The sequence below is a fragment of the Chrysemys picta genome, chromosome 9 (genome assembly GCF_011386835.1).
Source record: "Chrysemys picta bellii isolate R12L10 chromosome 9, ASM1138683v2, whole genome shotgun sequence".
In the NCBI taxonomy this organism is placed as follows: domain Eukaryota; kingdom Metazoa; phylum Chordata; order Testudines; family Emydidae; genus Chrysemys; species Chrysemys picta.
Genome location: NC_088799.1, coordinates 16,395,977 through 16,409,648, shown reverse-complemented (window position 1 = coordinate 16,409,648; position 13,672 = coordinate 16,395,977). Strand labels below are relative to the sequence as shown.

The 13,672-nt window shown below is 40.6% G+C and overlaps 2 protein-coding genes across 6 annotated transcripts in view; one reads left to right on the top strand and one right to left on the bottom strand.

The window, feature by feature from the left end:
* Positions 1–13,672, bottom strand: part of PHC3 (polyhomeotic homolog 3) — a 99,058-nt gene that overhangs the window by 63,174 nt on the left and 22,212 nt on the right. The window lies entirely within an intron of this gene.
* On the top strand, positions 7,521–10,374 carry LOC101953148 (A-kinase anchor protein 4-like). Its single transcript, XM_042853933.2, has one exon. The coding sequence runs from the start codon at positions 7,800–7,802 to the stop codon at positions 10,281–10,283; it is 2,484 nt and encodes an 827-aa protein (XP_042709867.1). The 5' UTR covers positions 7,521–7,799; the 3' UTR covers positions 10,284–10,374.

The following is a 13,672-nucleotide window of genomic DNA, read 5'->3' as shown; positions in this document are numbered from 1 at the left end:
CACGTGAGTGATGCTTCATGGTCTATGGCCTTTAAGGAGAGTCAGCAACAAGAGTCTCAGGACCACCCACCCCCTTTTTTCCACAAGAACAACCACCAACACAGTGCAATCTCAGGCTGTGCCCAAAGAGGAGAAGGGGGGGAGGGGAGAGTACCAGGCTTGTACAGTGTCTTCAGAGGAAGAAGAGGACCTTAAGCAGTGGCAGGCAACTCCAGTTACCATCACACCCTACAGGAGTGAGGTAACAGATCCTCAAACATTGTACTCTATCGGGAGCACTGCTGAGCAGTTGGTGGATGAAGTCTATCATAGGTGGAGAGGTACGGTTTTTACATATTCAATAAAAAAGGGAATAGTGGATGAAATTAATGTAGTAAATGTAATATATTTGGGTTTTATACAGTTAAACAATCATGGATTTGATATTCTCTCCTGAATTCATACTCAGAAAATTATCAACATTAGTTTGCAACAGACAGTAAAAATGGTGGAATTTGGTACTGTACACTCAAAAGCATCTAAATACAGAAATATAAATAGCTAAACAGCTCTGATGAGACAGCTAAATTCTGCACTCAGTATTGAGAAGATATTGACAAACTAGAAGAATTTCAGAAAAAAGCAACAGCAATGAATAAAGGACTAAAGGGAGAGGTTTATGAGGAAATATTTAAAAAATTAAATGTATATAATTTGGCTAAACAACAATTAAAAGGATAAATAATAAGGATATAGATTTTCTTGTATAAATATAACTAAAAGAAATTACATGAAATTAAAAGAGAAAATGAGGGCACAAACACTTCCTGCTAGTTAAATGATCTTGCAAGGGAAATATGGGAAGCCACATAATCTGAGAGATTAAAAATTGTCCTGGACAAAGCCCTGGAAAATATTCTGAGGGATCAATCCTATTTTGACAGAAAAACCGACCAGATGACATCATCTCCACCTCTGACATCTGTTTCTATGACTTTTCAGTAGTCTGAGAACAGGTATCTAGAGAATAAGATAATTTAGTTTAATGTCCTAGTCACTGTTCCTCTTTCCCTTTAACACGTTTTAACTTTATGTTGCCAGATTAAAATATAGAGTGCAGACAATGGAATTGCATTGTTAGGGACAAGAAAATTTCTCTGAGATGTTATATTTGAGGTGTTGGATAAGGCACTCTGTCCATTCAGAGTACGCCTTCACTGATGAAAGTGGGGGGGGGGGGGGGAAAGAGAGTGTGTTCTTAACTCAGGTTAGCTAATCAGCCAACTCAGGTTTAAAACAACAGCGAAGACATGGCAACTTTGCTTTTAACTTGGGTTAGCAACTCAAGTTCCATCCCAGGCTCCCATATAGGTATTAACTCAAGCTGCTAACTTGAATTAAAAGCAGAGTCACTGTATCTTCACTACTACTGCAACCCAGGTTAGCTAACCTGAGTTAGTTAAGAACATACTCACCCCCCACAAAAAGTGAAGACATAACCTAAGAATCAGGTTTTTCTACGATGTCTTGTTCTGTGTATCATCATCACTTATTGGTCTTTGCGTTTCCCTAGGCACAAACCATGAAGAAGATAGGGATAAAGAACTTGACCAAGAAAGCTTTCCAACAATGGATGACTTCAGCTCTGTGGATGGAGAACTGAGACATGGGATACTCAAGGAAATGGGGGATCAAATCATTCAAGTTGATAGGTTCCTAAGTATGTGCTAGAACTCCCAACATGAGCAACAACAAGAAGAGGTCAGTTCATGCCACACAGGAACATCCCCATCACCCTTCATGGAAGGATGCTCTGAGGATATAAATGAGGGGCACATCCCTCCTAAGGAACAGGAAAATCACCCATGCTCTCCAACATCAGTCTAATGGAGCCAAGGGAGGAAGCTTGTTGCACTTTCCCACCATCTAACTTCTTTTCTGGTCTGTCAGAGCAACCCAATGATGCCCTGAGGCAACCAGGATCAATCACCTCATCAAAACACAGCTCGCTGATCCCATTCCACAAAATTTAGCTCTTTTCATTCCAATACTCATTGGCACATCTTTCATAGAATCATAGAATATCAGGGTTGGAAGGGACCTCAGGAGGTCATCTAGTCCAACCCCCTCCTCAAAGCAGGACCAATCCCCAGACAAGTTTTTGCCTCCACAAGGATTGAACTTACAACCCTGGGTTTAGCTGGCCAATGCTCAAACCACTGAATTATCCCCCCAATATGCAATAGCTATTCAAATGGCACTTGCTGTTCCCAAATCTGCCTCAAGACAACCTCAACAATGCTGTATTAGTTAGATAACCAACTCAGGTTTCATAATTACAATCCTGTTGAATTTATAAAAATTAACTGCTTTTCTTAAAAATCAAATAAATACGTGATTGGAAATGTGATTTCGATACATAATAGTGCTTGTTAAACAGTATTCAGAGCATTGCAAACCCATTAAATATTGGCTCTTCTTTGATTCTTGGTTCATGAATGCTTCATGAACCAATCTCAATTTTTTTCATATCGGTTCACTTGAAAATATTTTGCAAATATTACAAACTATTGAGTTTACAGATTATTTACAAAATCTCCTTGGTCATCATTGGCAATTCACTTCAGTTACCAGAGTTTGGGTCTGGACCGTCATTGAATGACCTACCTTTTACAAATTGGAGCCATGCCTCCAGAACTCATTGTGGCTTTGATTCTCTCAGGTAGAGGATGGACTCTGGGGTGGAAGATTTCTCTTGCTGTTGCCAATATTGAATAGCAGTTTCTTCTGACCACCACCGCTATATTCAATGCCATCAAATTGGGCACCCACCTATAGCCTAAAGGCACTTGTGCATGCATAATGTTTTCTAGCTGTGTTCTAATGGTGCCTCTGGCTCTCACATGTTCAATTGTGTGCTACGTAAGTCCAACTGTTGCTACTGTTAGGCAGGTGTCTGGCCTTGTTTTTCTGGTTTAAACTCAACTATGTATATTATTTAGTTCAGTGATATTGAGACACAAGTGGCTCTTTAATGAGTCTCCTGCAGCTCTTTGCTACACATATTAAAACACTGTGTGATTTAATTATTAACCAGTCCAAGTTATTAACCAATCAGGATGCTTTTACTATGTTATTAACCAATTGTAGAATACCTGGTCAGTGATTTTTCTGTGAGTATATAGTAAACGAAACAATGAATTCACACTACTGTGGCTTTTTTGGGTAATATTCATCAATAATTTGGCTCCTGAGCCACTGTCTATGGTGGTTCCCAGCAGTGAATAGGGTGGGAGGAGAGTTTTGGCCCATGCCCATGTCTGCCTTGGTAGTGTCTACATTAAATAACTGTATCTTTCACTGCCAACCAGAGGATTAACTCGGCTTTGTAGCTTAACTAATGTTTTGTTCCCATAAAAAAAAAAAAAAACAAAAAACAAAAAATCTTTCATTATTGGTGATCATATCAGCACCCAAGCCACATCATGACTAGAAAAGTATTCAGTGGAGGAAAGAAAGATTCTGTTACCACAAAGACAAAGTAATGATGCCATGCAGAAGACCACGACCATTTGTAACATGGACACCACCAGCTTAGTAGTACAGTCATCCTCACAAACAAGTACTGCTGCAAGCAGTAGACTGCAGCAAACAAGCAAAAACAAACACCACATCATCACAGCCATTTCTGGATACAGTGACAGAAGAAAAAGCAGAAACACTGAGGAGAGAGCATATGGTCATCTCCCAAATCCAGTCCTCACCCAAGATGAATAAAGAGGATTCAGATGTATTTGGCTTGTATCTGAACAAGTTCAGATGAACATGCACTAGGGCCTGCTTCTGAAGACCATATGCTCAGCGTTTTGTATTTGCATGCTTTTTGTATCTGCCATATTTTGTTTGTTTTAATGAATGGCTGTCTCGCCACATGGCCTATGAAGAAGCAAGTATGCCTACCAGCAAGGACAGAATCCACAGCACCGCAAAGCCATTCAATCTACACACTAGGGTCCCAAATCAGCAAAACTTAAGCACATGGGTAACTTTACACACAAATAATCCCATTGACGTCAGTGGGACTACTCATGGGCTTAAAGTTAAGCTCTTGTTTAACTAGGACCTAGAGCAGCAATCATCTCGGTGGTGGAAAATTGTGATAAGTGAGGCTTGCTATGCACATCTTTTCAAATGCCACCACAGGAATGGGTTTGTATTGGCCGATATCACCTAGTGTTATACATATCCCTTCACCACCCATGAGGCCTTAGACTTGTCATCCATGAGGCTGTCACAGCATTAGGTACACCAAGTGCATTTGGTGAAGGAGGGTAAATATCACTTTATGATAGAAATAATTTATAACATCACAGTAGTGTTATGACCTTGGCTTTTCCAACACACAGATGTCCTTTGTGATTCAGGTTGCATCTGCAAATACACATTTTTACATTTTGACAGTATATGAGAAATGCAGTGAGAAATCACTGAGTGCTATTACACCTTGCATACGTTTTCTTTAGATTGCTACTGCTTCTGCAAATGCAGCCTGCATCACAAAGTGCATTTATGGGACTGTGTTGTTCCTTATGAGGTTATTATAAATCCCACATAATGTAATTCACTATTATTCAGCGAACACACAGTGTGTGTACACATGTTGTTGCTGCTGGCATCAGAGATACGCACTCTGTGATCCGGTGAAAGAAGGGTGCTCATTTTCTGTTGTCGGTGTGTTTCACTGCAGCACCCAGGCCATTTCACATAGTGTAAGAAGCTCTGTTGGGACTGTGCAGTTATCACGCAATATATATCATATCATTCAGCAAACATGTCACTATGTATGTGGGAGTTGCTGTTGCTTCCTGCAGCAGTGTACCATCCTGTATAAGTGATGATGACGACATTGTTTCAGGCTTGTATAATAAAAATTTTGGATTTTTCAGAATAGGAAAAAAGGTCTGTCAGAAAATTGTTCATCATTTCATCATCCTCACCTACAAATAAGTGTGTATCACTGTGAATGAATGTTTAAAACTACACGCATCATCTGAACCCTGTAAACAACAAATCCATGTATTTCTGGATGTACGGCCATGAAAATAAATTGACCATTACCTTCTATCCAGAGGATAGTCATGGGCGTGTATTGCATAAAAGTGAATAAAAGTATATTCTGAGTGTGCTGCAGTCTTTCCCCTACCAAAAGCTTTACCCTTTCTAAACATTTAATTTCAGAACACACTGTACTAATAAGAAGATATTGCATAACTATGGCCAATGGCAAACTTTATATATCAAAATTTAACTGGCACTTTGTCTTTATGTACTCTGCAGAGAGTACCTTCCCTCAGCAGCACTTATAAAACACATGAAAAAGCAGACTTGTCAAGCCATCAGTAGTATGAGATGAGGGATACCCCATCACAAGGAAGCCCTTTGCCAGAATCTCCACTAGCAACTATGGCAGCAGCCTCAGCCAACTCTGTCTCAGTGGGAGCAGGTGCATCCATGGCATGGTCTTCCTCCCCAGCCACATCATGAACAGGAGATTTTCACTCAAAATCAGAAGCAACCTATTCTTCCAAAAACCCAACAGAAGAAGGAAATTTGTCAGCACAGTCTCAAGGAACAATGGCTGACCATCGATAGAAACATTCAAATAATCCAGAAATGCCTCTGACTGGTCCTCTCTGTCTACACTTGCCCACTGCCTGATATCTTCAGCCAGCAAATTTCTGTTTCCTCTCTATTTGCTGACTGGCATTGGAAGCCACCTGAAGTCTACACTTCAAGCTGTGCTCCGGCCTTGCAAAGTAGCTATTCTGAGATATGCTATGTAATATGATCACTCCACATACACATCAAATTATGGTCCCAGAAATTGATGGAAATGTCATCACCTAGGCAACATCTAGCCTCAATCCTCCTCTTGACTGCTGATCAGTATGTGTCTGCAGTATGAAACTGAGTGACAAAGAAGTATACTAGTGAGTCACAGGAAGAATTTCTTCCAGTCTCCCATAATAACTTCCTATCTAAGTCACCTTCCTACTCCCATACTGTTCTTAGACAAAGACTGTGTACAGAGTGGCAGGAATGGGACTCCTCAGCAATGATAAAATGAATACGTTCATATGTAAACAAGCACATGTAGTCATATTGAATCTATTCAAGCACACTAGTATTCATTTCAAATAATATTGATCCCTTTCAGAACTTTATATATTCACAACAACTAAAGGGCACTGATTCTGTTGAAATAAACCAGAGCTTTAGTATTGGTAAATGCCATATTTTAGTATTGGCTCAGCTCTATAAGAAGTATGCTCTACCTTGAAAAGTGACTATGTAAAAAGAGCACCTTCTTAATTAACGCATAAGCCAGTGTGTCTATTCAGTCACATCACCTGACTTCAGTGAAAAAAGTAAAGGTTTGAAGGGTTGGAATTTTCTTTTTGTGGTTTTTCCCCCTCAGCTTTTTACATACACACACACACTCCACAGCCTTGCAGAGGCAACATAACTAAGAATAAAGATTCCAAATGTAAAGACCCCAACTGATTTTAACGGGATTTTACTCAGACCCCATGCTATCTTCCTCATCATTATAACTTTTACTAAATTCAAAACAGCTACACCTGTGCAATCACTAAAGGCAGAGATGCTGCACAAAGCATAATGTGAAGATTATGGGGTTGCACAAGCGTCACAGAACATAATTGACCTTTATTGCTAGTTGTGGTGATCAGGAAGGAAAGCAATCAGCTTGACTATCAGATTCTAGACTCGTTGCAGGACAGGCAGTTAGGAAAATGCTTTTTACTTGGAAACTGGGCACATTTCATCTAGAATGAAAGTAAAACAAGAAATATAGAATCCCATAACCCCAGTCTTACAAAGTAAGTTTTCAGAGTTGAACCAGATATTAATAATGCATGGTTGTTCACCATGTATTTTAAGGTAGATAAAATGAAAGTTTGTGTTTGAACATGCCAAAAGTGCTAGCATGTCTCATGAACATCTATCCTTTCAATACATACAGGAAAATCCGTACGTATTATTATCCATACAACTGCCTCCCTGTTAACACCACAACTACTACAGCAACTATACTATTATGGGCACTTGCCCTAGCCCCCAGTCCCCACTGAGTAGAGTAAGTTACAAGGAGAGAAGTAAATTTTGCTTTGTTTTTTGGGACTAATAAAAATGTTTTTTTAGGATTGGACAGGACAACAGCATATGTCACATATTTTAAAACATATTTTTCTGGAGGCCATCCTGAGACTATCTACAAGGTGTTTGTCTCCAGAGGTCTCTTCTTTAAAGCTGAACTCTGTGTTGTACTATCAATATACAGATCTATCTCTCAGGTGAAAGTATAAATATTTCCAGCAAAAATGAAGCTTAATGCCTTTTTGGCAAGTCGTGTTGCCTTCTTCCTTGGTTATGGTTATGAGAAGTGCTTCTGTTTATATGATGAAATAGACCATCCTCTTCTCTTGCACCTCCTGTATCTAAATCCAACTTCCCCACAACGCAGGACAGACTTCTCACAAGCTAAAAAGGAAATAAAAATTATAGCAGCTCCTTGTTAAATAATTGGAAACATACCACTAGTTGTTGGTAAAAATCTCTTCTTTATGATGTCACCACTACTATAGAAACGATGTGTTAACAAAGGTGAAGATACCATCTGGCAGTAGAAGATCATGGAAAGTTGAGAGAGGAGGCAACATCTCGAGTCTGGCAGGGTCATCATAACAGCTCATCTAACACAAGAACACTGGTTACAGTTCCATTTTTAACCTGTAAAGATGTCTCAGGAAGTTGACTGGTTACATAGCCAAGCAGGTGTGTGTAAAGTAGACCTCTACAACCCTGATGAACAGAAGGACCAGGACCGGAAAGTGATCTGTTTTGTAGACATTTCCAGCCTGAACGTAAAGGACAAAGATTCAAAAGCAAAGAAAGCCGCTAGCCAGTCCAGTAGCATCTCTGAACCTTCAAATGAACTTGATCTGGGGAATCTGGAGGAAAAAGAAGTCATTGTAATAAAGGACAATGAGAAGCATGATCATTCTAAAACTAAAGGAGCAGTATGTCTTTTCAAACAAGGTTCAACCGATGAACTCAGTGTTGTGAGCTGGCTCAACGATGACCTTCAGAAATATGCAAATGGACTCCAGCATGCACTGACCCCTTCAGATGCCCCTCAGAAACACAAAGATAGCAACACCTTCATTGATTCATCGTTGTCCCAGAACAGTGACACATCTTTAAAGTCTACTGGTGCCCAAAAGGGAAGAAGAGATCCAGATAATATTTCATGCTATGTAAATAAGCTCTGCTCTTTGGTTTTTCAAATGGCACGTAAAGAGATCGCAGATAAATTGGAAGGTGCTGCCAGTAAGTGTATACACCAGGAAATTCATGACTCCGCTGTTGAAGGGAAAAGTAACAATCCCCGTGGTTCTGTGAACAAAACTGCATCACAAACAGTGAATGAATGCACTGCAGCAAGCACACAGAAACCCCAGAGTAAACTACCATCCCCCAGGCCATCTCAAGAAAAGACTACCAAGAAGGAAGATACTCCAGGTTCTAAGAGAACATCACTCTTCTATGGTGAGATGTCTAATCAAAGTGGCTGTAGACAGGGGGAAGACTCTGGAGATAAACAAATGTGTCAGCAAGCAAAACAATCTGGGCAGGATGATTCGGGTACTTCTGTGAGCAAGGGGTTAATGGTTTATGCAAATCAGGTTGCTTCAGACATGATGTTCTCATTTATGAAGACCATGAAAGTCCAAAGGAAGGATGGTAAGACACTCCCAGCTTGTGTAGTTTTGAAGAGAGTAATCCTCAAACACACCAAAGACGTCATATCAGACTTGATAGACTCAACCATGAAAAATCTGCATAATGTCACAGGGGTGCTCATGACAGACTCTGACTTTGCTTCCACAGTGAAGAAGAATCTATATAACATGGGAAGCCAGAAATCTATTGAAATTTTGGAAGTAATGGTAAGACGGCTGTATAATGTCCTTGTAGCAGAGCAAAACGATAAGGGACAGTCTAAGTCTCACAGTCTAGCGTATACTATACTGAAAACAGCATTCCCATCAGATTCAAAATCTCAAAGCATGCAGTTTGCAACACTGAAAACACAAAAGAAGGATAAGGAAAAAGCAAAGCCAAAAATGTTTACCTGTGCTGAGAAAGTAAGTGAGCACATAATTAAGGAGGGACTAACCATGTTGCATTCCAAACAAACAGCAAGCAAAGTTCCAGAAAAGGTAAGAGGGAGTCAAGAGAAAAAGCCAGAAAAGGTCAGCACCTCAACAGAGTCACTAGCAAAAGACCTCACTGTGACAGCATTAATGTTGATACAACAGCACTTAATCCAACAGACAAACAGTGGCAGAGATTCAATCGCTCATGATTCGGGCACTTCTTCACTTGGGTTTGTTTCTCGTGAATCTCATTTTGAAAAGGCTGGGAAAAGCCAAAGCTCCAAGTCTCTTGCAATGACTGCTGGGTCAAGGAATTTTCCCCAAGAGCTCAACTCCCAAAAGGGTGATATATCAAGTATCCTCTTATCAATCATCCAGAAGGTTTTACATGAGGCTGGTTTCAATATAGATGACAATTCCAGTGAGACAAACAAGAGTTTTAAACAGGTTGCCACTACTGATAGTGAGTCCAGCAAAAAGGCCTTATCTACACAGCCCAATTCAGCAATAGATCAGTTTGACAACATGGATCAAGTAAACAAAAAATTTATTGACCAACTGGTGGAATCTGTGATGAACTTGTGTTTATTCATGACTAAATGCAACAATTCTGATTTAGCGATAGGTGACCTATCAGATGAGCAAAATGCATCTGGTGCCTCATTCTCAAGAAACAAATCCACAGCTTTTGATAAGGAAGGGTCAAGGGAAGCTTCACAAGTGAAGTCAAGTGGAAAACAGCTATCAGATTTATCATCCGGTTCTGAAGTGATAGTGAACAACCAGAATGCCAACAGCAGCACACAGAACAAGGAGCTCCAGGCTATCCTCCAGTGGATGGCTGCTTCCCACTTCAATGTGCCCAATCTGTCATTCATGAATGAAGAGGAAGGGAATTTGAAAAAGCTTCCTCTGTTGGCTGAAAAAGCAGCAAAGAAGGGCTGCAGCGTGGGCGATATTCTCCAAGAGGTAATGAGGTACTTTGAAAAACAACAGATTGATGCCGCTGTGGGAAATGTGTCTCGTTATGGATTGATGGACTGGTTGCTTGCTAACCTGTGAACAAGTGCCAGCTCCTCCCTCTCATGTTACTTCAGCCCAGCTAAATGCCCATCTTAACTCCCCGCTGGAATAACAAGAACAATACAACTGATTTTCGTGAGACAACACTGCACTGAATTCCTCGGGTTGTTACACACTAGCTGGGCAATATCATCAATAAAAAAAAATACCATCCCTATTGCCATTAATTATTTATTAAGCACTTCATCAGACATTTAAAAACTGCCACACACCTACTAGCCTGAGGACAGTACAGGAACAAAGGTAGATATAATAGATAAGGTGAGGAAGGTATCCACCAGCAAGATGCAGGGGCAATGCCCTAATGAGAAATCTAGCTCCCCTGCCATAAGCAGGAAGGGTGCTGGAGTTTCGACTAGGGCTCTGCTCACAGGTTTGTCTTTCATATCATCCTCAGACTAGCAGGTGTCAGATAAAAACTTATCTCCATCCTCCATTAGTTGCTGGAAGGAGCTTTCTGTCTCTTCTCCCTCCTCAGAACTTGCTGGATGCTGCAGAGAGTAGAGGGTGGGATTGAAGAGATCTGTGTTCCTGTAGCTACTTCCCAGTCACATTTTTGTGTCCTCCCCAGTGAGTTTGCCTCTGCTCCTGCTTAGAGCCTTCTAAAACAGCTGTAGCATGGAATTAACACAATTCTTGTCAGTTCTGCTATCCACAGGGTTCAGAACAGTAGCAGTAAAAATGAGCAGAGTCTTGTTAATTTCACACTGCTGCTGTTTGGCAAAATTACCAACAGCAGCAGAAGCACCAGAACCAGCTCTTTGCAAAAAGATGAAGCAACATTAGTTTATGCTCTGTTCATATTTGAAAGGTTGTTTTCCACAACCAGAAAGGCTAAAAAGGTTGGAAATTTTAAAATAAAAATGTATCTTCTGCAGAGGTGGATGGCTCCTTCTTGCCCAGAGTGAGTAGATTTTTCAAGCCCCGTACTTGAAGGGGCACAGTTAACTTAAAAATAAAAAGCATACATGTATCTTTAAAATATATATGTAATATTACAATAACTGAAAGTTTAGAGATTTTTTCCTATTTATTTACTTTAACTGTACAAAAATGGCTGTCAAATGAAGTTTCACTACAGCCAGTTCCCCATTTGTTCAGATACAATGTAATTGTAAAACCTCAAACCAGGGTGGCACAAAGACAAATGTAATCCCTAACATTACTTTTAACTTTCTTTTCCCCTAAACAATGAATTGATTTCAAGTTGGCATTGTCCCTTAAAAGCAATACTGACATTTGCACCAAACTGAAAAGAGAGATAGGGACTATTAACCCCAGTCTCTCTGCTTGTCATGATACTATATACCATACATGATTATCGAAGGAAACATTCCCCATGCCAGAGACAACAGGCTATCACAGAGGAAATATTAGGGAGCATAATCCCGGAATTTAGGATCTCCAGGTATTTTTCAGTCCTATAATTCCAGGATTTCAGGAAAAATAAGGAGAGATAAAGAACTATTGTGCATCTGAAAACTGAACACAAAGAAAATAAGTTCATTGAGGGTTTTCTTTACAAACATATCACGTTTCCAGGCATTTACAGCAATGGCCTCACTTCTTCCAAATCTTTTGGACAGAGAATAACTTTCCACATTTACTGTGGTGGTTTACAAATTACTCCAATGTTGTTGTTTCTTTATGACAAAATATTAAGATAAATGTGGTATCCTTTAAAAAAAGGATTCAGAATAGCATTATGTAGAGATGCTTCAATGTTGCATTTTAATGTTTAACTTGGATTATTATAGGCACAGGTGGTAGCACCATCTATTATTAAGGTTGCCCAACACTTGCATTATAAATACCTTATTTTGAGTTGCATATAACTTTGTCAAACTTTAAACAGTTTGAGCTAAATTTTTCGATGCCAGGTGTCTACCTCTGACTTTTTTTTTTGTTTTGGAAAATTTTAGCCAAAATGGTTCAGCTACTTCTGAAAGCAAGCCTAGGGGAAAATACATTGTTTTGCCCAAGTTAAAAAATTCTGGCAACTTTTTCTTGGAAAAACTCTAGTCTCTCTATGCTTTGGAGCAGATACATGAAATTTGGCTGGAGAGTGGACTTTGTTTCAGGGTTGTGCCTTGTGCCCAAATTTGACCAATTTATAAGCCTCCAGGGGAAAAAATTACAGTTTACATATGCTCAGTTGACATAGCTTAGCTTTTAGCAACTAAATTCCCCAAAGATACCATAGACACTGGGCATACTCCAGCCCAGGTAATTATGCTGCAGTTATAGCTCCAGACTGCTGCGGGTTATGCCAGGTCCAGATCCGAGCACCTGAGCTGAAAGCAGGGAGACTGTCTTTCCTGCACTGTCATTGACTCACCTGCTGGGTCCACGCAGGCTGGGGACAAGGGCCAGACCTACAGGAGGACTGAGGGAAGAGGCTGGAATAAGGAGCCTAGGGGTGGGGGGACAGAAACTGGGACAGAATGAGAAAGGTGGGGGAAGGAGATGAAGACAGATCTCACAAGGAGACAGAATGGTGGGGAAAGAACTGGGAATGAATGGACAAGAAGCTGAGGGAGGGCATTCAGACTGAATCAGGAGCCCTGGGAGGGAGAATGGGACTAGGAGCCAGTGGGAATGGGGAATGTGGGCAGCGGGTGCACATGAGACTAGAGTGGGGGAGAGAGACAGATCACATGTGGGGCTGGGAAGGTGGAATGGAAACTGGGAGTGTAAGAGTAGCAATGGGATGAGAAGCCTGAGGAGCGGAGTTTGGGACTGGCTAGGTGATGAAAATGAGACTGGGACAAGGAGCCAAGGGGGCAGGAAGAGACAAGACTGAAACAGCGAGAGTTTAGAGAGGATGGGGCAGAAGGGGTCCCAGTGAGGAGGGGATCAGAGTCTGTGCCCACTGGGGAACATTCCCATCCAGAGCTGTCAGTAAATATCTATGAAACCCACCAGCTAATTCCTTCCCCTTCTAGTGCTGCTCCACATAGCTGTAATAGGTTGTCATCCTCTATCAGTTACTCCTTAGCTTAACTGGCAGAGGTTTGTATGGTGAATCTAAAAGTTCCATCCCTGCTGACCACCAGTGTGGGAGTCAATATGATGCCAAAATGATAGAATTTTTTTCCAGTCTGTTTTTTTTTTAAACTAGGAAATTACATGCACAAACTACATTAAAAGAACATTAAGATTGCAAAATCAAGCTCTCAAGTTAAAAAATGCCAGTATTAAGGTTGCCTGTGCAACCTTAATTCAGCCCCCTTGTGCACATGCATTCTGAGAGTCTTTAATTACTTGAGCACATACTATTTTTTCCAAAGGACTCATTCAGTACACAGAATGGGCCTGCTCTGGGGATGGAGCAGAGTTGTGAAGTGAAGGAGACTGTTGAGACAGGC

What these genes read in the sequence shown, in the direction of transcription:
- LOC101953148 (XM_042853933.2), top strand. Translation starts at nt 7,800, where the DNA reads ATGTCTCAGGAAGTTGACTGGTTACATAGCCAAGCAGGTGTGTGTAAA.